This window comes from Peromyscus maniculatus, chromosome 11 (genome assembly GCF_049852395.1).
Source record: "Peromyscus maniculatus bairdii isolate BWxNUB_F1_BW_parent chromosome 11, HU_Pman_BW_mat_3.1, whole genome shotgun sequence".
Lineage (NCBI taxonomy): Eukaryota > Metazoa > Chordata > Mammalia > Rodentia > Cricetidae > Peromyscus > Peromyscus maniculatus.
The window spans coordinates 40,773,190-40,799,058 of record NC_134862.1 but is presented as its reverse complement, the minus strand read 5'-3'; the positions used below and the strand labels follow the sequence as shown (position 1 = coordinate 40,799,058).

The 25,869-nt window shown below is 52.5% G+C and overlaps 1 protein-coding gene across 2 annotated transcripts in view; it reads left to right on the top strand.

The window, feature by feature from the left end:
• The window catches only part of Rassf5 (Ras association domain family member 5), a 66,599-nt gene extending 40,989 nt beyond the window's left edge, over positions 1–25,610 (top strand). Inside the window, exons 1-5 of one of the 2 annotated variants that reach the window (XM_006995324.4) lie at positions 2,423–3,354; positions 20,131–20,241; positions 21,184–21,481; positions 22,008–22,123; positions 23,416–25,610. In XM_006995324.4, coding sequence (XP_006995386.3) covers positions 3,235–3,354; positions 20,131–20,241; positions 21,184–21,481; positions 22,008–22,123; positions 23,416–23,568 — 798 coding nt within the window. In that variant the 5' untranslated portion in view covers positions 2,423–3,234 and the 3' untranslated portion in view covers positions 23,569–25,610. Of the gene's footprint in view, positions 1–2,422; positions 3,355–20,130; positions 20,242–21,183; positions 21,482–22,007; positions 22,124–23,415 lie in introns of those variants that run through there. The other variant, XM_006995323.4, reaches the window with a different exon arrangement.
• Positions 25,611–25,869: the final 259 nt, after the last annotated feature.

The window sequence follows — 25,869 nt, the reverse complement described above, 5'->3', positions numbered from 1 at the left end:
GCATCTGGCCTCCAAGGGCACCAGGCCTGCCAGTGGTGTGCGGACACATGCAGCCCTGCCTTACAGTATCACTGCTTCTCTTGAACATGCAGGGACCACCCCCCCACCCCACCCCCCACCCCACCCCCGAGCTGGATCTGACAAGGGCTCTGGCCTATCGGGATTCCCTGTGAGAATGGAGTCAAGGTTAAAAGCATGTCTTTCATCATCTGACACTGAGTCAGGGAGGTGAGCCATTCATAACTCCGCCGAGGCTTTCACAACCTGCACAGTGTAGTTTGGGATCTGCACAGCACACAGCACAGGTCCAGGCCCTGTTCCTGGCCCCATGGGCAAGACCAGGCAGTTCCCACGCTTTGTGGCTTACCCTTTAGAAGTTAAAAACCTGCCACTGAAGCTCCTCCACGCCCCCTCCCTTCCCAGGGCCAACTGATGTCACGACTGTTGATTGATTATTCAATGTCATGGTTCTAACTAGATGCTCAAGGCAGCCAGGCCCCCTCCCTCTTGAGACTCGAAGGCTTCAGTCGGGACTTTTCCCTGCAGAAGCTGCTCAATCGCTCTACTGGGTATGATCTTTGCAGATTTCTTTTCATCCCCCCTGGACCCTGCCTGTAATCTCGGCTTTGCTGATCCTTACGCCTGGCTTCCTTCTGAGATTAGATCCATTTGGCAGGTGGGGGTGGATCCAAAGTGTAACCAGGAGTCAGGAGGCTTTGAAAGTAATGAGCTGCGATGGAACAAGTTACTTCCATCAGTTTTTTTTTTCCACCTGTAAAATGGGCCCAATACCTTGCTTTCAAGATCATAGAGTGGCCTGAGTGAAGTATGGCTATCAAAGGCGCTCTGAAGAGCCCTATTTAGAGCACCAGCTTTCACGGTGTTTGAAATAGCATGGAGCAATATTCTAAGAACGCAGTGTCCCTGAGAGAGCTTTCTTCCTCATCTCTGACATCCCATGTGCTGTGCAGAAGAAGAGACTTGTGCTGCTTTCTGCGAGGCTCGAGCCTGGCGTTGGAAAGGCTGTTATTAGCTATGCTTCAGATCACACATTTTGAGTACTGTAACGCCGTTGTGGTAACACTGAAGAGCTCTGTGGGTGACCCCAAGGACACAGTGTGGTCACAGAGGGTCTGAGGCCTGCGTTTCCTGAATGTTAGACCACTCCATTGTACCTGGAGGTTGACTTCATTAAAAAACTGTGAGGGGTTTTCTAGCTGGACAAAGAAGGTGGGATGCTCTGGATGACCTGGGGGTTACCCAAAGCCCCCTTGGAGCATCTGTCTTACCAACATCAGACACAGAAGCTGATGATACCAGCGTCCTTGGCTTGAGCCACTGTCTCTGGGGAAAATCTTCCTGCCTCATGAAGAGTGCTGTGGGCAGAGCCAAGTCCTACCTTTAGTCCCATGCCAGAGAGGCTGCCCCCAACTCCTAGCAAATTCTCCTTAGTCCTCACCCCACCCTAGTCTCTAGCCTGCTGTCTGCCTTTACTTGCCTTTCTTCTAGGAAAGGGGGAGCTGACAGGATTGAAGGTTCTGGGTTGAGGCACCAGCCAGGGATGCCGCTCTCTACTGGCTTCTCTTTGGGAGGATGGAACTCATCTAAGCCACAATCCAAAGCCCCTGGGCACTGGCAGATTTGCCTGAGGAGGGGGAAGAAGGTTCCTCACAAAGTAACCACTGCTTAAAATGGAGTCTGCAGCTCCATGTCTGAGGTGGGGGAGTGTGGCCGTTTGCCAGCCTGAGCTTCTTGAGCCCTGGACTATTTCAGAAGTATAAGAACAGTCACAGAGACTTGGGTCCTGATACCCTCCTCAGGACCTCTCCCGCCGGCCATCCCTGGGGTCCACGGGTCATCAGATTCTATAAATGTGGTTGATGCTTTTCAAAGCGTCAGCATCTGAATACGGTGCAATCATTTCCTGGGGCTCCAGGTTCCTTTGCATTTAAAGATGCCAGAATGCCCACCAAATAATCTCATCCTAGCTAATGTATGGTAGGTACATCACGGCGACTCTGAGCAAATAGACCCTAGGGTCACAGATCTGCTTTGACCCTATCATACATGGCCTATTTACATGACTCTACGCTTTGGCTTCCTCACCCAGGAAATGGAATTAATGGTCTCTGTCGAATGTTTAAAGTTAGTGGCCGACTGCATGCCATCACCCAGCACATAGAATTGTTGCTCCAACAATGGTAGCCCAAACTGCTGTCAGACCAACGAGGTCTGGAAGTTGCAGAGATGTTCATTCTCTGACGGCTTGTAAGGATCCAGTCCCGAATAAGAATAGGGCTCCTTCTAGCCTGCCTAGAGACTGGAGAATTAAGTATAGGAATGCCTTGGTCTGGCAAAGCGCCTTCTTCACCAGGCTGCCAGGAAGATGTGCAAATAGCCTGGTGCTGTCTGCAGCTCTTTGAAGGTGAAGGTCTGTAGATGGAAGGGTGGGTCTGCTCCACCCTGCTTCGCCCCGCTGGGGACTTGCAAGTGCTTATTAGACCCTGCGGTTTCTTCTGGCCTTTTCAAGTTAAAATGGTGCTTCTTCTCCAGGCAGGCCAGATAATGATTTCCACCTCCAGTTACTTCTTTAACCACTGAGTGACCTAGCTCCTGGGGAGGGGGAAGGACAGTGGGGTGGGATGATGGAGTCCATGGGAAAGAAGAAGTAGTGGAGGGATGCACACACCTTTACTCCAAAGCTGTGACTGGAGCAAGTGAGAAAGGCTGCTTCCAGAAGGAGGTAGAAAGGGCGGAGGGAATTGTCCCCCCTCGGGTCCATCCTGGCTGGTCCCGATCCTCCCGGCATCCCCACAGGGGTCCTTGGCACTCAGCTGGGGGTGGGGGGTGGGGTGAATGACAGCCAGCAGGGTTTTGGGGAACCTTGCGAGAGGAAGTGGCTTTAGAACTGCACAGAGCAGTACAGGAAAGGAGGCGCTGGGAGAGGGAGGTGTAGGGGTGGCTCGTCAGCACCGGGCGGGGCGGGGACCCAGCGGGCGGGCACAGCGCTCAGGACCGCAGATGCTGCGGGAGAGAGAGAGGCGCACGGACCCCCGAGCCCCAGGCTGTGCGGGCGCCTGGAGCCCCAGCGAAGGAAGCCAGCGCTGGGCCGCCCTGCCTGGTAACCGTGGCCCCCTAGCACCAACCGGCAGCACCTGAGCACAGAACCCGAAGAGCCCCTCCCACAGCCCCAGCCCAGCTGTCCGATGAGCTCCCAGACACGGGCGGGGCCCAATGACCGTGGAGAGCAGCAGGAGCAGTGGGTACTGCAGCCTGGACGAGGAACTGGAAGACTGCTTCTTCACCGCTAAGACCACCTTTTTCCGGAATGTACAGAGCAAACACCCTGCCAAGGTAAACCCGATGACTACAGGCGCCTTCAGGGGAGGAAATAAGCTTCCGTGGTCTACGCGGGAAACTGGCATCCTCCCCACCCCACCCCCCCAGGCGGCAGAGCCATGTGCTGGTAGAGTGGCTGGGGAGGGGGGGGGGCTGCTCTCTAGGACGCGGGGAGCTCGCTGGTTCATGGGTAGCTGCACGCTCACCAGTGCCTGAATGGGTAACTGAGCACCTTCTCTGTCCCGTCCCCCCTCCGAATGTGAGTTGACAGCTTGTAGGTGGGAAAGAGATGGAACCCAGGCCCTCAGCAGATAAATACAAGTTGAGACTTCCGTGTTGTGTGTGGCTAGAAACCATTTTAAAACCTAGCCTAGCAACTTTGCAGAAGTCCAGAGGGCTTTGAGAAACAGACTTCTTGCCGAGGCTGCCGTCATAGGACCATTTTTAGCTCCTGAGTAGGCTTGGGTAATGTCATCTAAAGGGGCCGTGTGTTTCTTAAACATGCTGGCCTGTGGATACCCAGCATGCCTGGTCCTCTGGCTGTCCTCTTCTGGGTGCCCCGGAACCACACCAGCTGCCACATGCATTGGCAGGGGCAAAAGTGTGTCCGCCTACTTAAACAACCAGTTCCAGGACCTGCGAGAGGCTACCTCCAAGGGCCGTTTTGTAGACAGATGTGAATGGTTAAGTTTCACAGGTGTATGGCAAGCTCATCGTTAACCCAATGGTCCTTCACCAACCAGGATTACCGCAGAACTTCCGTAAGCCTGACTTGGTGCCTCCTTTGTGAATAATAGTTCGCCTTGCCCACAGGCCCTGCCTGGGCTGAGTTCTGACTCGGGCAACTGTGCCGAGCTTCCCTTGATTGAGATGACCCCCCAGAACCCAAAGACGACTTGGGATTTTATGTCGAAGGAAGCAGCTAAAACAGATCCATGGAGCCAAGTACTTGATTTGGGGGGTGGGGGACAGTAGTTCCCTCTGTGGCTAGGTAGGCCTCTGGCAGAGAAAAACATCATTGCAGAGGGGAAGTGTCCCACCCTCTCTTGGGGTTCTTGCTCCATTGTGAGCCCCTCCCCAAGCCCGGAGCCGTGGTTCACAGTGGTAACTCCAAGCAGACCTGGGAGATTTAGAAAACACTGACAGGGCCTGGGAAATGTGAAGAACTTTCTAGGTCATTCTGATAGGCAACTGATGTTGCTGCCTGGGAAGGAAATGGTTCCTGTTTTTAAAACCAAGCAGGGCTTCTGCCTTGCTTCTCACTACCAGGCTGGTCCCAGGGGGTGAGGGTTTTGCATAACTGGGGTGTAAGAACGCCTTTACTCGGCCATTGAAAAGGGTGATTGTTTCTGGTATTCTTAGGGAGAAATGGAAACACCATTACTAGAAAATGCCTGGGATGGGGCTAGGAAGGGGGGAAGGGTTTTCTCTCTCCGTTCCCACCTCTCCCTGTGGAGATGGCTGGCTCTGAGCTGAGGCATCTCTCCATTCCCCCCACCCCTTCCCAGCATTGCTCCAGAAGACGCTGTCCTTTGGTTTCTTGAGTCCATTACATCTTGGGTCCCTTCCATGTTTCTTTACCGTTTTGCCAGTGTCTGTACTCACAATCAGGACAGGTATCCCCTCTCAGAAACTCATGTTCTGGAAAACATGATGCCAGGCAAGACAATAAGGGGTAACTAGTCCAGGGAAGGAAGGGAGGTGTCCTGACCTAGCTTAGCCTTGAACATTCAGGACTGTGGTCAGGGGCAGAGAACTTTTCTCAGCTGCAGTATGTCTGCCTAGCCTTTGGCACCCAGCTCACTCAGGGGGGTGGCGTGGAGCTGGGTGACCTGGCTCTAACGTGCCTTCCCCCCCACCCCCCCACCCCCGCTCTGCAGAGGTGTACAGAACCAGCTCACAGCTGAGGATGCACGCTCCAAACATTTATGATTTTTCTTTTCGTCGGGAGTGTTTTATTCTGTTTTTTTCCCTTCAGTACATTTCCCAGCTCTACCTTCTCTCTTAGGGTCACTCTGGAAATAATTTCAGGGTGAACTGCTGCATCTTAACCCCATTGTGACCTGTAAGCAAATCTTTCTCTCCTGCTCAAAGAGAAACTGCATTTTAGCCTCCAAGAGAATTTTTTTCCCTTGTCTCCAAGGGGAGGAGTGTGTGTGTTTCCCTGTCACTCAGAGACTTAGGTCCCCTTGGGGAAGGCCAAGACTCTTCTATAAATAGCCTTGTCAGAACAACCCATGTCAGCTGCTTGGTGTGTCTGGTGGAACCGGACCACAGGAAAGTCCCTCCGCTCCTGAGTGCTGTCCCCTCGGAGCTGTCCCGGCCTAATCCCAAAGCAGTCACACAGGCCTCTCTCCAGCCCCTGTGGTGGAAGTGGGAGACGTGAGGGAGCGTCTCCCCTTTCTACAGAGGAAGTCTGGAGACAGTAGGGCCTGGGCCCACCTGCTCTTTCCTCTGCGGAGATGGTGGCTGCCTGGGGCGATGTGTTATATTTGAATCAGGCCGGGGACCTTTTGAGTCACACTAGTCGGTTTCAGAATGCAGACGGGTGCTCTCTGGATCCCTCCCCCTTGACGGAGCCTAGTCTGTGTGCTCTGGGTCGTGTGTGTCAAAAGGGGCCTTCTGAGGGTCTGAAGGAAAGCCAGCCCGGGAGCTCAGGTAGTCCGCAGTGGTTTAGACAGTTACCCCATCTAAGACGGTGGAATGTCTGCATGTTCAACAGACCCAGAGCCTCAGGACTCGGGGACCCCAGCAGGGCATCATGGTGGGTGTTCTGAGGAGACACAGAGCCTCTCCTTGAACAATGCCAGAGGGAGAGAATGAGGTGAGAGAAAGGCCGGAGGACTTCACCAGGCCCTACATCTGTATCTGGTCCTCTTCCTGCTTGGTGGGTGACAGGACGGACAGGCTTTGTATTCTCTGGACAGACCTAAACAGCCACAGGCTGGATAAGGCATTGCCATTCCTCCAAGGCATCCTAGCCCAGGGTGTAACTCTGGGTACAGTGGCAGGTCACTGAAATCTATTGATTGTTTAACACTTAACTCTCGGGGTTTATCCTAAAATGGAAAGACTTTACTAGCTGAAAAACTCTCCTGATGTGCTTTCTCTGTGGATGTGGCGAGCGAGGGCTGGCTCTCTTTATGATTAGGATTATATCTGAGCACACTCTGCTCCCCAGCACCCCCAACACTGGGCTTCCTTTGGACTGCCTTGAAACCCTTGGCTTCTTTGTATTAAGGCAAAGGCCAGAAGGAAGCAGGCTACGGGCGTCCTCTACACCTCCTGCTCCCATCCCTTGTTTCTTCCCTTGCTCTTTGCCTGCAACAGGGCCCATGGTGCTCCGGGAACAGCAGGGAGCCCCGAGAGGAGCTCAGCAGCACCCCCAGGCCTCAGGCAGAGTTTCTGCCCCTGACCACCTTCGCATTTGAGGAAACACTAAAAATAAGCTCGCTCCAAACCCGGAGCAATAAAAATAAGACAGGAGTCTCGGCTGGACCGTTCGGCTGCTCCCATGCCCTCTCCCAGAGACTCACACTGCCCAGGGCTAACCACAAGTGATTCTTGGTACTGGCATTTAGGAATGTGGTCTCTGCGCCATCCCTGCAATTTGTTGCCTCCTCCGGTCTGTACCAGCTGTGCTTTTCCCTGAGAAGATGCCGGTCCTGTGAGACCAGGGATCGGACCCTTCGGGCCACGGCAGCAGTGTGGGCGTGGTTACGAAGGCGGATGTGAACTACCTGTGAGCCGTTACCTTCAGTTCCCACATCTTCTTTCGTCTGCAGTCAGGATGGATTGGCTCTTGGGACAAACTACCCCTAGTTTTCAGTCCCTGAGTATAAATAAGTTTATTTCCCTTCACAGAGAATTAAACTGGCAGCAGTCAGGGGGCTGGGAGCTCGGGAGGCTTTTATGAGCCAAATTATTAAAAAATAATTTCATACATGAGTACCATATTTACATAATTTTCATTCCTCCCTGTTCCCACTCCATCTCTTCCCATGATCCCCATTCTCTCTCAGTTTCATGACCTCTTCTTTGTTGCTATCTACACATATACATACATACATATACACATACATGTATATATAAATCCAGCCTGCTGGGTCCATTTACTGTTCATATGTGCATTTGTTTAGGACTGACCACTTGGGAATGGGTAGCCTATGGGGCTACTGGCCAATTTTTCTTTCTCTCAACAGCCATTAATTGCCTTCATGTAGGAATGGGGCCTTCTAAGATCTCCCCCATCCATTTGGCATGTCAGTTGGTGTTATCATTATACAGGTCTTGTTTAGGCAAACCATATTTTGAGATTTCATGAGTGTAACTTCCCCGTCATGTGTACTGACACACTCTCCCAGCAGAGGCCTTGAACTTCTGGTTCTCACAATCTTTCCATCTATTCTTCCACGATGCCCCTGGATCCTTAGGTCTAGGGGTTGTAGATGTATCAGCTGTGGCTGGGCATCCCACAGCCTACTGTTCCCTGCATTTCCACTGTTTGTCATGTTTGTAGTACTCTCCATCTGCTGCAGAAAGAGTCCTCTTCAATGAGAGAGGAGAAAGCTACACTTATCTGTGGTATAAGGGAACATTCTAGAATGCCATTTATAGATGATACTGATTCAGCAATAGGGTCTTACCTCCAAGTTCTTGGAGGCAACCAAGGCAAAAGCAATGCCCTATATCATTTTCACCAAGGCAGAAACAATGCCCTATATCATTTTCACCAAGGCAACAGCAATGCCCTGTATCATTTTGGGAGTCTCTTCAACTTCCTTCACCAAGAACTCAAAGCGAGATGTCCCATGCCTGGCACTGGGGTTTTGTTAGAGAGTCTACGGCTCTTGCAGAGAGCATTATGTATGACCCAAGTGATATAATTTCACTGTATATTTAGGTGTATACATAGAGACTTACACATATTGTATATATATATTTTAAAATATAATTTTTTCCTATTCTTTCTTTTTTGTTTTGTTTTTTGTTTTTGTTTGAAACAGGGTTTCCCTGTGTAGCCCTGGCTATCCTGGAAGTCACTCTGTAGATCAGGCTGGCCTCAAACTCACAGGGATCTACCTGTAATTTGTTTTTTATACCCATTTGACATCGGCTGGAACTGTCCCCAGGCCACACCTAACCACGAGGAAGACTGGGACAGGGGGGTGTAGGAAAGCCTGAGCTGTTTCTCCCATGCTCCTCCTGCCTCCCTCTCTGAACCTTGGAACCTCTGTTCACACTTTCTCAGTAAAGAGTGTGACCTCTGACCCCCATCTGCCTGGGAGCCCTGGGGAGGACAGATGGCTTTAATCTCCATATTGAACACTTCTCTGGGCCTCTGAGGGGGGCGGGGGGGGGCTGCCACCTGCATAGGGATTGCTCTTTGAGCCACTTTTTGGAAACAGAGACTTGGCCTCCGAATCTTTGCAGGTAGGACCCTAGAACTGCATTAATATTCTCCTCAGGGGACTTTCAGATAACTCTGAAGTCTAGGAGGCACCTATTCAGGAAATACATACCATTTCAGGGATTTCTCCAGGAGGAATGCAATCTGAGTACTTACCACAGATTCCCTAGAAGTTCCTAGGCTGGAAACTAACCGTAAGTCATTTTACCTTTACTGGTAAAATAATTTATGCCCAGTCAACCAGCTCAGCAGATAGAACAGCTGAGCCAGGCTCCCTGGACCCCGCTCACAGGCACCCCGGACCCTGCTCACAGGCACCCCGGGTCCCCCTCACAGGCACCCCGGGCCCCCCTCACAGGCACCCCGGGCCCCCCTCACAGGCACCCCGGACCCTGCTCACAGGCACCCCGGGTCCCCCTCACAGGCACCCCGGGTCCCCCTCACAGGCACCCCGGGCCCCCCTCACAGGCACCCCGGACCCCGCTCACAGGCACCCCGGACCCTGCTCACAGGCTCCCCTTTACTCCCATCATAGCGTGCTATGCTTATCTCAAGGCTATGGGAACCTTGTGACAGCCTTTGAGATCTTTCCTAGCACCCGGGCTGATGGGATGGTGGACAGCAGAGTCCTGCTCATCCCAGCCCCGGCCCCTGACTGAGGCAGCAGCCAAGTCACTTAGGCTCGCACGTGCACCTGTGATGTAAGTCAGCCTTTGGTTTGCTTCTGGGAAAGCCTCGCCTCTATTTCTGTGGGAATTAGACCCTTCTTCCCTCCTGGGTCTGAGAGGGAACCTAGATCGTGAGCCCCTAATTGTTTAAGTTGTAAGGATTCCCGCTAAAGTGAGATCGGGAAGAGGACCTGAATGCTGGCATGGGTCCTTTCTTCAGAACCACCTGGCCTTAGCCATCCTGCCCACGCAGAAGTGGGGCCAGGCCACCCCTTGTTCTGTGTGCCAACACCCCACTCCTGATCCTCTTTCTTTGTAAGATTAGATTGCTTGTGTTGACTGAGCTGGGTTTTACCAGTTTCCATTTACGGAACATCTAACATCTACCTCCGCATACAGTTTAGGAAGAAAGATTCTGAGCCCCTGTTCCTTACCATCAGGCTGTGCTCTGGATTGAGCTCTCCAGAACGTGAGACACTTAGCAGGCCCAGCCTGGGAGGCTTCCTTCGCCTCTCAACTTGTCAGGTAACCCAGATCTGTAGACGATGTGGCCCTGGGAGCTTCCTGTGTGGAAACCCCAGACCTGCCTTTATCTGGGGTCTCCGTTTCCTATCATCATGGCTCAGTCTACCCTTATGAAAGCCGAGGGACGGAGCCCGACAGCCCTTAGCCCACATGCTGGAGAAAGACTCCCAGGTGAGGGGACTCAGGGAGCACTGTACACCCACCAGCAGGCAGCAGAGCGTCCGTGTGTCCCAGCAGCTGGACAAGGCCCCTCTCCTACCAAGTGTGAGCATGCGGGGTTGGAACTGGCTCTCCGCTGAAGTCTCTTTGCCTCTGTCCTGTACTTCTTTACCACCTTGGAACATCTGATCTATGTCGTGTTGGGAGCAGGAGCCTGGTCATGGGAAAGGAGGCTGAATCTGGAGGGCTCGGGATGGGGCCCAGCTTGCTTGGGAACCAGATTGACCCCTAACATGTTTGAAGTATGGAATGGAAGAGAAACTCACAACTTTATGCAAACAATGTAAACCCACATAAAGGCCTCCAGATCTCCACGCTCTTGGAATCGTCTTTTACTTTCCGTTATTGATGGATTTTTCAGTACTGGGGAGCGAACCCAGGGCCTGTGCATACCAGGCAGGCACTCTGTCAGGAAGTGACACCCGTGGCGCTATAGTGAAATACACATAAAATTTACCGTCAACGACTCCTCAATGTACATACGGTTCTGGAGCATGACATACGATATTCACATCGTTGTTCAACTATCACCACATCCATTTCTAGAACTTAGGCTGAACCTAGGGCCCTGTGCATGATAAGCAGATGCCTTACTGCTGGGTCCCTGGCCCCAATCCTTTACCCAAACTGAAACTCCGTACCTGTTTAATTACTCTAGGAACTGAGAATGAGTGGACTCTACCAGGGTGTGTCTTCTCGGGTCCAGCTTATCCCACTGAGCATAGTGTTTTCAAGGTTTATCCACCGGACAGCATCGCCAGAATTTTCTTCCTTTTCAAGGCTGAAAAGTATTGCACTGTAGGTCTGGCCCACATGTTACACATCTGCTCTCCTGTCAGTGGACCCTCAGGTGCCTTCTTCCTGTGTTGTTCAGCCTGCTTTCGTTTGCTAAGCCCTAGGTGGTTCTAGGTCAGTCTTTCAACAAGTCACTGGACTGTCCCCACAGAGCCTTCACTAATTTACATTTACCGTCGAGGTGGCCGATCTTGCTTGTCAACCTGGCACACCTGGGAAGAGGGGCCCTCAGTTGAGGAATTGCCTCCATCAGACTGGCCTAGAGACAAGGCTGTAGGGCATTTTCGTGATTGCTCATTGGTGTTGTCCACTGTGGGCAGTGCCATCTCTAGGCAGGTGGGTCTGGGCTGTGTAAGAAAGGCAGCCAAGCTGGGCGGCAGTGGCGCACGCCTTTAATCCCAGCACTCGGGAGGCAGAGGCAGGAGGATCTCTGTGAGGCCAGCCTAGTCTACAGAGTGAGTTCCAGGAAAGGGCAAAACTACACAGAAAAACCCGGTCTCAAAAAACCAAAAAAAAAAAAAAAAGAAAGAAAGAAAGAAAGGAAGGAAGGAAGAAAGGAAGAAAGGAAGAAAAGGCAGCCAAACACTAGTCTGGAAGCAAGCCAGTGAGCAGTGCTCCCCTGTGGTTTCTGCTTCAGCTCCTGCCTTGGGTGCCTACCTTGGTTCCTCCGATGATGGACTATAACCTGTAAGCCAAAATAAACTCCTTCCTCCCCAAGTTGGTTTGGTCAGTGTTTTATCACAGCATCAGTTAGCGAACTAGGATGGCCGTTTACTGCTGGACGGAGCCCACATCCTACAATATGTATCTCAGAAACGGTCAATGTGAATCAAGTGGAGTTTGGTTGTGATTTTGATGTGTTTCCCCCAGCACTTTAGTGAGATCAGGCATACTTCATGTGCTTATTGAAAGTTTATATTTTCTTGAAGAAATGCCACTCGAGCGCTTTCCATTTTTGACCAGATCGTTCACATTTTTGTTGAGTTGCTGGAGGTCTTTCTATATCTGTATGCCAACCCTTTATCAGTCACTGGCAGTGGATTTGTATTATTTATTTTGCAACGGGGTCTTGCCATGTTGCCCAAGCAACATGAACGAATGGATTAATGTGGGTGTGTGTACATGTAAGTACACGTGCAAGTGTGTGCGTGTGGAGGTCAGGTCGATGGCGGGTGTCTGTCTCGGTTTCTGGCTGGCCAGTGAGAGCTCCAAGGGTCACCTGTCTCTGCAAGTGCTATAGTTACAAAGGTGCCATGGAGCCTGGCCTTGCCCTGGGTGCTGGGGATTTGAACTCAGGTCCTCCTGTCTGCACAGCGGGCACTTTCCTGATCAGGCCATCTCCCCAGCCCAGGCTGCTTTAAGGCAGGGTGTTAATATAGCTGTTAAGCTGAGGAGATCATCAATTAGAGCTTTCAACAGATTTTTATGGAAGATAAGACCTGTCCATCACAAAAGTACTTAGGACTTTGGAAAACCATGATGTACCTACCCTGTCAGGGGTCCAGGTTGATGGAAAGAACTCTCAGACTGGGTCAGCTTTCTCTTACTTTCTAGACTAGTCGCTGCTGTAGCTGGTTCTGTGGCCACAGACTAGCTGAGGGTTGTCAGTTTTCACTGTACTTACAACAAGTGAGGCATTTCGAGGCACACCTTCTCGATTACGCTACACAACAAATTGCATGTACAAACTACATGTCATAAGCCTCCATGAAACTGACTTTCTGATATTTGCGGAATTGAAAGCAAAGGCATCTCACTGGAGAGTCCTCTTTGTATTTGGTGAAGACTGTCACAAAGGGACCTCTCCTGTGCTTGTATATTGATCAGGGCATTTTAAACGTGGCCTGGACAGATGGGTGTCTGCCCTTCCCCAGCCCCAGGTTCCCATTTAGGGCAAGGGCAACAGAAACTCAGGGGCTGGGCCTGGAGGGCCTCTGCATGGCCCTGTGTTCGGTTCGTGCCTGCAGCTCTCTCCCTGGCTGGGGCTTAGAGCTCTCCACGCAGGGGTCTGGCCGTTGCTGCCCACGGGTGGACGCGCCGAGAGGGAGAGGAAATGAAGAGCTGTTTGAGCGTGGCTGAGGCGAGGTCTGGCTGACACAAAGAGAAAGCAGGTGGCAAGACTGAGCAGAGCCGCGGAGGAGAGGGGTGGCTTCTGCTCCTCTGGACCATGGTTACTGACGCAATTCAGAGGGACCCAGCTGCCCTGCGGGCCCTTCAGCCCCACACCCAGTTCTCTGAAAGGGAGGAGGAAGTAGTGACGAAAACCCTCCCTTATCTTGTGTCCAACCTAGCCCTGTGGTGGGCCTTCATTTCTCTGGTTCACTTCACGATTTGGCAGATGAGGAAACTAGGATTCTCTGAGAGGGGAAGTGGCCTGTCGAAGGTCACAGGTCATGTGATGGTATTGTATTCCTGATCAGCAAGCGGCCAAGAAGTAGGCCAGCCCAAGTCTGAAGCCCCAGGCAGCCCACATGCTCTTGGCAGTGAACCCTTAGGGTGCAGGGCAGAGTGGGGTGCTCTCGGGCCTGGCTGCGTGGGATCCATGGCTCGTGGACTCTATGCTGGGCCTCTTCTCCAGCTGCTTTAGCCTCCCTGCCACCTCATCAGCAGGTGTTTTTCTCTGCTACCTCCTTGGAGGTCAACTGCTTGTTAGCTGAGCCCAGCAGTGGGTACCAAAGAAACTTAAGCATCCAACATAAAGTCCGTCTCATCCAGGGAATACTGGGTTAATGGATGTGAGAGATCTCGTAAACAACACAATCAGTATGCGCCTAATCGTAGGCTGAATGAAGCCACACAGGCTCTGAACGTTCCTCCATGCGTCCTTGCAGTGGGGATTTAACATCTGCCAGCCGCTGCAGCGATCTGTGACGTATGGTAACGTGCAGCTTTGCTGTACGAGGCATCTGAGGCTTGGAGACTCTGGACTGGTGTTGGAGAGTGAGGCCCTGAGCCAGTGTGCCCCACCACTCACTCTCATCCCTGCGTCAGCCTCCTCTGCCTCTGTCAGGAAGGGAGGAGAGGAACTCCAGAGAAATGGCCAAGCCTTTGCCTATTGAGTTTCCATTAAGGGAGAGGGAAGTTACAGCAACCCATACCCGGTGGTGTGAGGAGATTGACAGGAAACAGTAGGACGGTGTTAACTTGACAGAAGTCAGAATCTCCTGGAAGATGAGCTTCTGGGGGGATCTTGATTACCGTAATTGGGATGGGAAGGACCATCACTGGGTGGCACCACTCTCTGATTAAAGGATTCTGGTCTCTCTGGAGGGGTACACCTTGGATCCTAGAACCAGGAGGCAGAAGCAGGTGGATTTCTGTGAGCCTGGCCTCATAGTGAGTTCCAGCCCAGCCAGGCCAGGACTACCCTGTCTCAAGGATGATGATGATGATGATGATGATGATGATGGTAATGATGATGATGATGATAACAATAATAGAGAAGCAAGCTGAGCACTGGTGTGTGAGTGCCATGCATTGTTCTGTCCTGACTATGGATGCAATACACACACCGTCCCTCAAGCCCCTGCCGCCGTGACTTCCCCACTGCGACGGACTATGGCCTGGAACGGCAAGCCAGAGCAAACCCTTTTTTCCTCAAGCTGCCTTTTGTCGGCTGTTTTATTACATCAGCAGGAAGAAGAAAAAAAAAAAAAAACTAAAACACACAGGAAGCATGACTTAGAGAGAGAAAGACTGGATAGAAGGGCATATGCTTTCCGTCATTGGAGAATTGAAATGTCACACGTCCGATACATTCAGGGTCCAGAGGATGAGAGACCACCACGGGCACCACACGGAGGAGATGGAACCAAGGGGAGGGAGGTGTGTGTATTCCTGGGAGGGAAATGGCGCAAGCATCACCGTGGAGCAAGCTGCCGCCCATGGGCACATTGCACAAAGCGAGCTTCCCCGCTCATAGGTACATTGCACAAAGCAAGTTTTCTTGGGCCCCCGCTGCCCTCATTCTGTGGCTGCCTCTGTGTTACAAGGGTGGAGAAGAGTAGACGCCACAGACCGTGGCCCCCGAAGCCCAGTGTTTGCTACCTGAACCTCCACAGAAAATGCCTGCCCGCTGCCTGTGTTGAGAAAGGAATGAATGAACTCTAAGGATGTATGGCTAAGTCAGGATAAACGGTCGAGGACAGTGAGAAATGAAGTTGGCTTAGATGGAAAGGCCCCTGGTTGGGTTTGGTGATTTCTAAATCACCTTTGAACCCATGTCTCACTTAATTTGACTTTTATGTCAATCCTGAGTGACAAAGGATTTTGATCCCAAATTTATAGAAGAAATCAAGATTTTGGAGGTTCTCCGATTCTCTCAAGGTCACAAAATTGGGAGTGGGAGTCCAAAGCCAAATACATACTATCCATCCCCCAGGTACTTACCGAGCCCTACTATGTGCTGAGCAGGACCAAGGCTCTGGGATCCCACGATGGACAGACAAGACGGGCATGATGCCTTCACTCACAGAATGCAGACTACATTTAAGTCCCAGACCCACCACAGCTCCTTAGAGAAGCGGAGACCCTTGCCCCCTGCAGCCAGGGAGGGACCAGCGAAGGCTCTTGAGCAAGGGTTCCTTATCTTCTTTGTGCCCAGTGCTGATGGGCAGAGAAGGAATGAAGTCATATAGCCCTGGTCTGGAAGGAGCGTCCATCCAGGAGAGACGGGGAGCTAACTTCTTGGAGGTGTGTGGAAGCAGGAAGTAGGTAAACTCCAGAAGGCTTGGCTTTCGGTAAGCTTAGCCGTAGTCTGGCTGTGGCTCACTTTCTCTGACTGTGGGTGGGTGAGATGATGGTAACTTTCTTCATACACTTGCTGTGGAGGGGAGTGGGCGTATGCCTGCTGAGGACAGTACGTGGCGGTGGTGATGAAGGAGCGTGATCACCACCACCATCACTCAGGCAGCAGTGGCTAGGGAAGCCTTGCCAGGGAGAGAGACTGCAGGTAGGAAGACGGGAGCCAGATGATGCCAGGCGTGGGCCAGGAGAACATGCGGACACAATTGAAAAGAGGGGAGTGAAATGCTGAGCAGACCCGAGGTGCGTGTGGTTTCAGTCAAGACGAAGCAAGCCCTGAGAGTGGACGCACACTTCTCTGCCCGCTCGTCACTCTGGCAACTTCCCTGGAGATTTCTTAGTCTGTCCAGGACCCAACTGGGGATCAGAGGCGACAGGCCCCACTGGGAGCTGACCTCCTCAGAGTGGAGTAACAGACCGAGGACTTCCTGTTTGTCATTGATTACAATGCAGAGTGGTGGTGCTGCCTTGAAGTAAAACACAGCCCAATTTGACTTAGGGTAAATCTGCTCTGTGCTGGGGTTGTTGAAGGTGTTTTGCTTTATTTGGCTTTGAGATACAGTCTTGAGAGCTCATCACATAGACAGGCTGGCCTTGAATTTGCCCTGATCCTCCTGCCTCTGCCTCCTGAGTGCTGGAATTGCAGGTACATGCCATCACTCCCGGGCCATTCAGGGTTTGTTTTGTTTTTTCGAGACAGGGTTTCTCTGTGTAGCTTTGGTGCCTGTCCTGGAACTCACTCTGTAGACCAGGCTGGCCTCGAACTCACAGAGATCCGCCTGCCTCTGCCCGCTGAGTGCTGGGATTAAACGCGTGCGCCACCACTGCCCGGCTAAGGGTATTTTAATAGAGGTGTTAGAAAGTCACGCTGGGGAGGGGCATCTGTGCTCCTCACTAGCACTCAGCCTCTTCACTTGCTTGTCATGCCCCCACCCTGCCATTACCTAAAGAGTTTAGAGTGGTTGCAGCCTTTGGCATGGCTTAGGGCAGGAGACAGCAGCTTTTCAGCGGTACCCTGGACGAGAGAGGCATACTAAAACAGCTCAGGCAATGCCGGCCGGCCGGCCGGGTTCAGCCAGGGTGACTCATTCCATGTCAGACATCCTGAGATGGACAAACTCTGAGAGACACCTGACAGGCTAATAATACCTAGATTTACTAATACATAAGAGCTCCCCAGCCTGTGTGGATGATTGGGCACCCCAAGACACAAGTGTGTCTTCCTGCCTTCTGACTTCGTGCCCGTCATCAGAGAGACAATTCTTTCACTTTGAGGGCTTGAGGATCTGTAAGGTGAACAGAAATCAGAGTCTGCCTCGTCCTTGGAAAAAAGTTACTGAGTTGTTGACTTGTTCACACAGTGGATACTGCCTTTGAAGCAAAACATGTGGGCAGCATTTATCTTTTGGTCCCAGAATATTAGCTCTGTAGAGGGATGGAATTGTTGGGAGGGTCTCTCAGTTTCTAAACCCTGAAACATGTTGAAATCACCTGAGAGATTTCTAAAAATCCTTGTTCCTGGGCTACATCCCAGACCAGTGAAATTAGCACTCTCTGGGGAGAAAGTTTAGGAAACTGTATTTCTAGAAAATCCCCAGATGACTCCAATGTGCTCAGAAGCTTAAGAACCCAGAGTTTAGAATCTCTGGTATTTCCCAGGCTGGTGGTAGATTTTGAGCTCTTGGACAGGGCTCACTGGTTGGCCTGCTTGAAATGATTCATTCCATCTGTAGGTTAGGTCTTGCCTAGCAGGTTCAGTGTGGGCAGCAGCCAGCGTGAACTGGGTGCTGACATTTGATGTTGACATTCTATGGGAGCAAGGTTCACAGCATTGGCCACACACAGGCTGCTGCTGGCACTCCTAGGTAGATGGAGCTCACCTACACACTCGAAGGCCAATGCTGAGGTCAGGGATGCTGTCTTCTGCCTCTGTCTGGAAGGTACTCAGGGTACGTACTTGCATCATTTCCCAGGCTTGTGGGGAGGGAAGAGAACAGATGGGTTGATGTAATGAATAAAAGTAGAACAGGAAGAAGAAACCTAAGGCCAAGGCAGCTGTGACTCACTGTGGTCCAAAGTAGGCGTGGAAACGGGCCTTCGGCGGCCACAACATAGATGCTTTTTCAACAAGGAAGTGGCTGGAGGTTGACTGAACACTGAGACCTTCCAAGGGGCTTCTGGAGTTTTGTATCACTTCACTCTTTTTTTTTTATAGATGAATATGAGAATATGCTAGGAACGACAGTCTGCCTGCCTTAGAGATGGGCAGAATGAAGTATAAAACAGCAGCCATACAGCTGCTCATTCAGGCTGGAAATGAGAGGGCCACAACCAGGTACATCTGGTCTGTAGGTACGTGCAGAGACTGGGAATGGAGAGTCCCAGAGTGAGGACAAATGAGAGGCCCCAGTTTGGAAGCCCCCAGATGAACGAGTCAACAATAAATGAAGACAGCCTGTGAGGCTCACGTGGCTTATTCATGTCAAGCAATCAGGAGAGGTGCCAGCAAGGTCCAATTCAGAGATCTAAGAGGGCATCCTGGCAGGCCCCAACATCCTGCCAGCACTCTCCCACTCCAGATGTTACAAGTCCCTTTTTGCCTGCTTCGCAGAGGATGCAAGACCCACTGGGCCCCCTAGAGCTGAACGCACTGGTCAGGCCAGCTTAGATGAGCGTCCCACAGGTGGGGTCTTGATTTTCCAGTGGGTCATCCCAGGCCTGCAGTGTTCAAATGCAGTGACCATAACTGGCGTGGTGGGGAGCTGATCCCTGCAGCAGAAAGCCTGCCCTAGGGTGACCACTTGTTCAGTTGAGAACTCCAGGCTTAGATGGACTTCATTCTCATTTGTATTTGGCCACTCACTAGCAGTGGACATGGGCACATGGGCGGGAGGGTCTGACAATAGAAAGAACATAGGCAGTATGTCAGAGAAGGCATGTGAAACACCCAGCACGGTGATGTGGCCATCAGGAGCCGTGGGTGACGAGTGCACAGGGAGCAGACTATGGAAAGTGCCTGTGATGAAAGAGGATGTTGCCTCGCCTCTGTGGAGCGCTGGGAAGGTGGAGCCATGGGCTCAGCAGTGCCCCCTTCTCCTGGCAACCTGGAGTCTGCAGTTCCCTGTGCCCTCTGGGATCGGAGTGTGGGAGGATGCATTGGCACGCTGTCAGTGTGATGAAACCCCGAAAGCGGGTGTGTTGAAGGGGGAGGTCAGGGGCGAGCGCGGTGGTGGTGGTGGCAGTGTGATGTGGGACCCGTGGTAAAATTCCCCCGACCAAACCCAAGAGCAGGTGTCAGATGATGTCAAAGCCATCTCCCTCTGGGTACCAGAGGTGAACAAACTTAGCCCCAAATCTGCTGGATCTCTAAGATCGGGATAATTCTGGGAGAATTTTCACCGACCAGCTCCCATAATCCAAGCCACTCAGGGCGGCATGAAGACAAAACTGGGAAGTGACAGCGAATACAAGAGAAATCCAGAGAACTGACTGAAAAAGACGGGGTAGCTCTCAGAATCCACCGTGTACCACACTGCGAGGGCTGTGGACTTCACTCAAACTGCATTCCTCCATCTTCCTGGAGCTGGGAAGGGGAAATCGGGGCTACATGAGGAGAATGAATGCAGCATGGTGAGGCAGAGAGGACATAGCAGGACAGGTGTGGGGTTCCTGGTCTGTTCGGCACATGCTGATGAGGGTATCGGGCCAGTTGGTAAATGCCTTGGTCTTGATGTTCCCACCTAGAAAATGGGGGTAATGAGTCATCACACAGTTTGGGTCTGTGAGATGCAAGGATGGCTGAGTACTTAAGTGTACAGAGGTACTCAGTAAATGCTGACTGTCCCTAGTAGAGGGGACTACAGCCCCTCTGTCCCTAACCAGTTCATTCATTTGACAAACATACCTTCACTTGTTACGAGCAAAGCTTATTGGCCCCTGACGTGAGCTCTGAACTGGAGGGCAGGTGCTTGCTTCCTGGTTCTGAGAGTTACCCGCTTCTAACATGCATTTGTACTTCTCTGCAGCCATATCATTATTATTTCTTTGAGACAGATCATGTCTTCGTACCTTTCATCTACGAGCACCTTTTCCATAGCAAACATGATCACATGACGTTCTACCCACTCACCAAGTTCATAGCCAGTGCTCGTGTGGCGCACATTGGCATTGGTTTCCCAGCCAGTCTGGGGTTAGGTAGTGTTCCCATTTCAAAGGCAGTGAAGCTGAGGCCGAGAGCGGTCCGAGTGGCTGGCCTCTTAACTGTCCTTATGCTGGCACTGATTTTTTAGCCAGAGAGGCTATGCGAGGTATGCTTACTGCCCTTCATGTCCTGAGAGTCCCCGTGACACTGCTCTCCTCCCTCCGCTCCAGAATGTCTGTAAGGCAGTGGAGGAGACCCAGCGCCCGCCCACGCCACAGGAGATCAAGCAGAAGATTGACAGCTATAACAGCCGGGAGAAGCACTGCCTGGGCATGAAGTTGGTAAGCAGGGCCTGCCCCTCCCTACCCAGCATCCCTTCTGCCTCCCGCCCCACCTCTCTGCCTGGGCATGAAGTCGGTAAGCTTCATGCCCAGGGCCTGCCCCTCCCTAGCCAGCATCCCTTCTGTCCCCTCTCCCCACGGAAGAAGTGACTCCCTTGCAGCTCACTCTCCTTTGTCCAGGCCCAGCTTTCGGTGGCCTCAGGGACCCCGAGAAACAGAATGGGTTTTAGAATAGACTCCAGATACGATCTCTGTTCCATTCACGCGCTGGGAAAGCTTAACCTCTCCTGACTTCAGTGTAAGAGATCTTTAGGGGATCAAATGACGGTGACGAAGGGCTTGGGGGCTTGGTCCCTGGGAAGCCCTTGGCCAGGGGAATTCTGCAAGAGAAGTGGAGTGTGTGTGCGCGTGGTGAGCACCCCTGGCCTCGCACAGGGTCAGAGAGGCTCTTTAAGGGGTGATGCTAGAAGAACCCTGCCCCCTGCTGGAGACTGGCAGCAACCGGCTCTTTGGGGTTTCCAAGTCACAGGGGTGCCTCAGAAAACAGATTTTCGTGAGAGGCCCCTCAGAGTTTGGTGGGCGGGACCTCTGAGGACCCTGGCGCCCCTGCCTAGCTCTGAGGTAGAGAGGTGCCCGCAGACTCTGCCTTTAGAGTGAGGACTCCACATGGGCAATTGGCACCTGTCTGGTAGAGGGTTTGGGGCAGCCAGCCCAAACTTGCTGTGAAGGAGGCCTCGGCAGCCCCACCAATCTCCTCTGGTAACCGGACTCCAGACCTCCTGGCCCGTGAGAAGAGGGGAGTGTCTGACCTCCGGCAGCTCTGGATAGCGGACTCAGGAGGAACTCAGACAGGCTGGCTGGAACGGCCCCCATCGGGGCTTCCGTAGGTCACAGCCTCGAGCGGGGCAGGCAGAGTCACCGAGACGTGCCTTCCGCTCGCAGAGTGAAGACGGTACCTACACGGGCTTCATCAAAGTGCATCTGAAACTCCGACGGCCCGTGACGGTGCCCGCTGGGATCCGGCCGCAGTCCATCTACGATGCCATCAAGGAGGTGAACCCCGCAGCCACCACCGACAAGCGGACATCCTTCTACCTGCCACTGGACGCCATCAAGCAGCTGCACATCAGCAGCACCACCACCGTCAGCGAGGTCATCCAGGGGCTGCTCAAGAAGTTCATGGTTGTGGACAACCCGCAGAAGTTTGCACTCTTTAAGCGGATCCACAAAGATGGACAAGGTAGGAGAGCGCTCCCACCCTTCCCCGGGTCTGCCAGTGCCCACGCGGTCAGCAACCCACTGAGAGCCCCGGGTGGGAAGTGTGGGCTTCCAGGCAACAGGGCTGCGGCCATCTGCATGGTGTTAGGATTCGTGGAAGAGACGAGCATGGCAGCTGGGCAGGGAAACTAGCAGAGAGCCCGATCAGGCAGCGCATGCCTACCACTGTCCAATGCATGCATGCACAGCAAAGACACGCTCTGGGCTCCTGATGTTTACAATGAGGAGTCCACCTATTTATTGTTCTGCTTCCTTTGGAAGATGACGTAAATGGAGGCCTCGGGAATGCCAGGCAAGAATGGAAGGCTTCTGAGCTACCGGTGTCTTGTCAGGTTCATGCCCATTAGAAGAACATGTCCATTCCCAGTTATCTGCTCCAACCTGTGCATTTCCAGCCCACCCCACCAAGCCCAGACCCCGTCCTGTCCTTGTCCTGTGTCCTTCTCGTAGCTTGTGAGATGGCACCCACCCCTCCATTCTGTTTCCAGTGCTCTTCCAGAAACTCTCCATTGCTGACTGTCCTCTCTACCTGCGTCTGCTCGCTGGGCCCGACACCGATGTCCTCAGCTTTGTGCTCAAGGAGAACGAAACCGGGGAGGTAGAGGTATGTCTGGACCCTTCATAAAGACCAACCCCCGAGTGGGGGAAGATGGGTGCCGCTGTCCTCACAGCGCAGCAGCGTAGGTGAGGGCAGTGGTCCGGCTAGGGTGCTGTGGAGAGTGCTGGGCCCACAGGCTGGGTTTACCCCAGGAGAATCGATGGGACACGTCACAGTGAAGCAAGTTATAACCTGCACATGGCCAAGTCTGTGGGAAGCATTTCACTTGCTTTATGAAAATGGGGCTGGGGGTCTATGGGGGCGCGGGAGGGGGAGTCACACACTGAGAAACTCTATGTGGGCCCAGGCTGGTTTTGCCCCAGGCTGGCCTGAGCACAGCCAATTTCCAACTGGGTTCTGCTGGGCATAGGCAGTTTTTGAACCATTTTTCTCTCCTAAAATGAGGACTTCCTTTCTCCAAGGGGCACTAACCAGTGTCAGTCTCCTGGCAAAAATGGGGTAAAATCAGGCGGTAAGCCGCCAGGCCCAGGGTACGTGGGATGTGGTCTTCATGGTACAGAAAGAGGAGGGTCTAAGTGTTTATCACACTGCTCGGTGGAGGTTGAGCATGAGCAGGACTTTTTTTGGCGGGGGGGGGGGGGGGGGGGGGGGGGGGTAGGGGGTGAGTCAGAGGAGATCTGAGGATCTCATTTCAAACAGGACACCTCAGTGTGGTCTTGAGTCTGCAGCAGAGTCTGTTAGGAAAAGGGAGCCACTGGGAGCCTGGGAGCTCTGTGGGCCTATGGGCCTGGGGTTGGGAGAACCGGAGTCCAGCTCTAGTCCTCACTGTGCGGCTGCTGGCTCCATGGCTGTGGTTTCCTTACCTTCTCCCCATGGAGTGTGGGGGTTAGAGCAGGTACTCCATAAATATTCCACTGTGCTCCAGGAGCTGGGAGTCTAATTCTTCTCCCATGTGGCGGTAGCCTGGCCAGCTACAGCCGACTGACAGGTGGAACACTGGTTCATGAGGAGGTGGGTGGAGTTTGGTGCCTGACGTCCACAGCTAGTGTGAGGTGTCCTCCTGCCTCTGGAGAGCACAGCCAGCACCAAGGAGAAGCCCTCAGCTGCTGCCGACTTCCCATAGAAACAGGGCGTGTGGACTAGGATCTCCATGCGTGCCGGGATTTGACCGTCTGGGGCCGATGTGACGTCGTGTATAGTACAGATGCCATTCATGGTACCTGCGTGTTCAAAGTGTGTGGGGCCAGCTCACTGATGTAAACCGGAGACAGAGGCAGGGCCCTGGGGTCATGTCACCTTCTAACCATTTCCCCTTGTTCCTCCTCCCTGCCTCACAGTGGGACGCCTTTTCCATTCCTGAACTCCAGAACTTCCTAACTATCCTGGAAAAAGAGGAGCAGGACAAAATCCACCAAGTGCAGAAAAAGTACAACCAATTCCGGCAGAGACTGGAGGAGGCGTTACGCGAGTCGCAGGGGAAGCCTGGGTAGCCAGCCTCCTTCCCGTCCTCCGTGCCCTCCCATTTAGTTTATTATTTTGCAACAGACACTTCTTCTCCAGACACCTCCGGGTCCACCTGTGCCTGCCCAGCAGTTAACAGATGCGACACCAAGTCTCTTCCACAAAGTGTCTGTGCAGGGTTCGATTCCTGCCAACCCACCGCGCCATGACTCTGGAGAGGTTCCGTCTGGATCAGAACTCACGGAATGAACACTGTTTCTCCTGCTCAATCTGCTGGCCTTTCACAAACCAAATAGTTGCCTCTCTGGTCACCAAACTCCAACCAATCACACCAGCTGGCAATAAGCAACGAAAGGTTTCAGAGCCCTGTGTTCCTTCTCTGGGTTTAGTTCTTCAGTTCCTGTTCCTTGCCACCATAGTGTCTTTATTTATGGGTCAAATATGGGATATTCATTCAGCGAAGTCCTTGAAAGCAGGAAATGCTCATGAAAGGACTGCCCTCCTTGCCCCAGGTGCCTCCTCTTCACTAGGACTAGACACTCAGGGTTAGCCTGAGATGTCAGGGGCTACAGCCCGGACCAGGCCCCGTCTCTGTCACCCCACGGCCTGTGCACATGAAAACCCAAAGGCAAATACGTACATCTGTGTGGTATTTCGGCATGTCTTTGTCCGACAACGTTTGTTATGTTAGATTTTGAATTTAATGTTGTCCTCCTCACGGGTCTCTACCAAAGGGAAACCGGCCACTTAACAATTTTAGTCTCCTGCTGAGTCACCAGGAAGTACCCTGGAGAAGCACATCCAAGCTGTCTACAGCCTGCCTGCAACTAGGAAGCAGTGGGGGCCTGGACTCCTGGGTCTACTCCTCGGCCTCCAGCTCTGCCTCCAGCTCTGCCTCCATCCTCCCCGGCTGGAGTAGCAGCCTTGATTACACACAGTGGGAGCGTCCTTTCTGTCGCAAAGCGTGGTCACAGCATCCAGCAAACCTCCCTGGTGACTTCAGTGCCTTTTTCTTTTCCGAGAAGAGCAGGGCATGTGTGCTCACAGCTCTCCTGCTGGCTTGACCCTGGCAGGAAGTGGACAGTGGTGGTGTAGAGATAAGGACAGGGGATTCCTCAAAGTACAGGGTGATGATCACACACCTCTTTGCCATCAAGCTTCCTGATCAGGCTCTGATTTCGAAGATGTGATATTATTAAACCACACTGACAGCATCAGATTATGACTCCAGCTCTTTGACTAGTTCAAACTGAAGACAAATTAGCCAGGGCTGCAAAGACACTCAATACAGAGGGAGAAAATCTTGTCCTTTTCAAAGAAGGCTGGTGTTCCAATCTGGCCTCCAGAAGAGACATTTTCCTGTCGCCTTGCCCGTCCACACCCCTTGGGTTGCTTTAAGCCTAAGCTTCTAAGTGTAGCCTCAAAATCTCCCTCCCCAGCTCAGGCCAGTCCACACCGCTCCTGTCCCAGAGGAATGCCGAGTCCTTGTCATTCAGTCTTCTCCAGAGCTGCCAAAGCAACATGAGCCGGCAGCTCTGTGAGGCTGTCCGCCGCCATCTCCTGCTCAGCCGTATCGCGTCCCTCCCTCCCTCCCTCCCTCCCTCCCTCCCCTAGGACGGGGCAGATGGAAAGTCACTCCCTCCATCCTGCATGTCTGTAGCTTCAGGAGAAGGCATGGCTCCTGCTGCAAACACTGTGAATGCTGCTGAGAACCTCCCTCCATGAATGGCTATTTTATTTTTGAGAAGAAAAAAAGTCATGTATATATATATATATATACAAATATATGTGTGTACATACACATAGAGGCGTATAGCTATATATGAAGAAAAAGTGTTTATTCAGAAAATTATAGAAAAGTTCAGACTTTAAGCACAGCTGGACTCAGGGCCTCTCCTGAGGCTGGGACTCGGGGAGGTCGCGCTCCTTGAGCCCCAGAGCTGCTGTCCCTGCTGGTGGTGCCTTCTATGGTGTGTCGCTCCGTGGGTGTTTGTTTTGGAGATATTTTCTTTCTAAATGTCTTTCTTACATATGTTTTTTAATGATTAATAAAAGCTTACTGCAAAAACCATCTGTGATGGAAGCATCCTCACTGAACTTCATCTTAGGGAACCGAGCTAGCGGGATGGGCTCTGCAACCCCAGGAACATTGCTGGCAGAGCCAAGCTCTCTTTTACAGTAAGTTGGGGATACAGGCTACTGTCCAGGTGCTTTTGAGAAAACTGTCCACACGTGGAGGGTGCCGCCTCTTCTCCGTCTCCCTAGTGCTGGGGAGGGGAGGGGCTTAGAGCAAAGCATGAGTTGAGTCAGAACAGAGCGGGAGCTTTCTG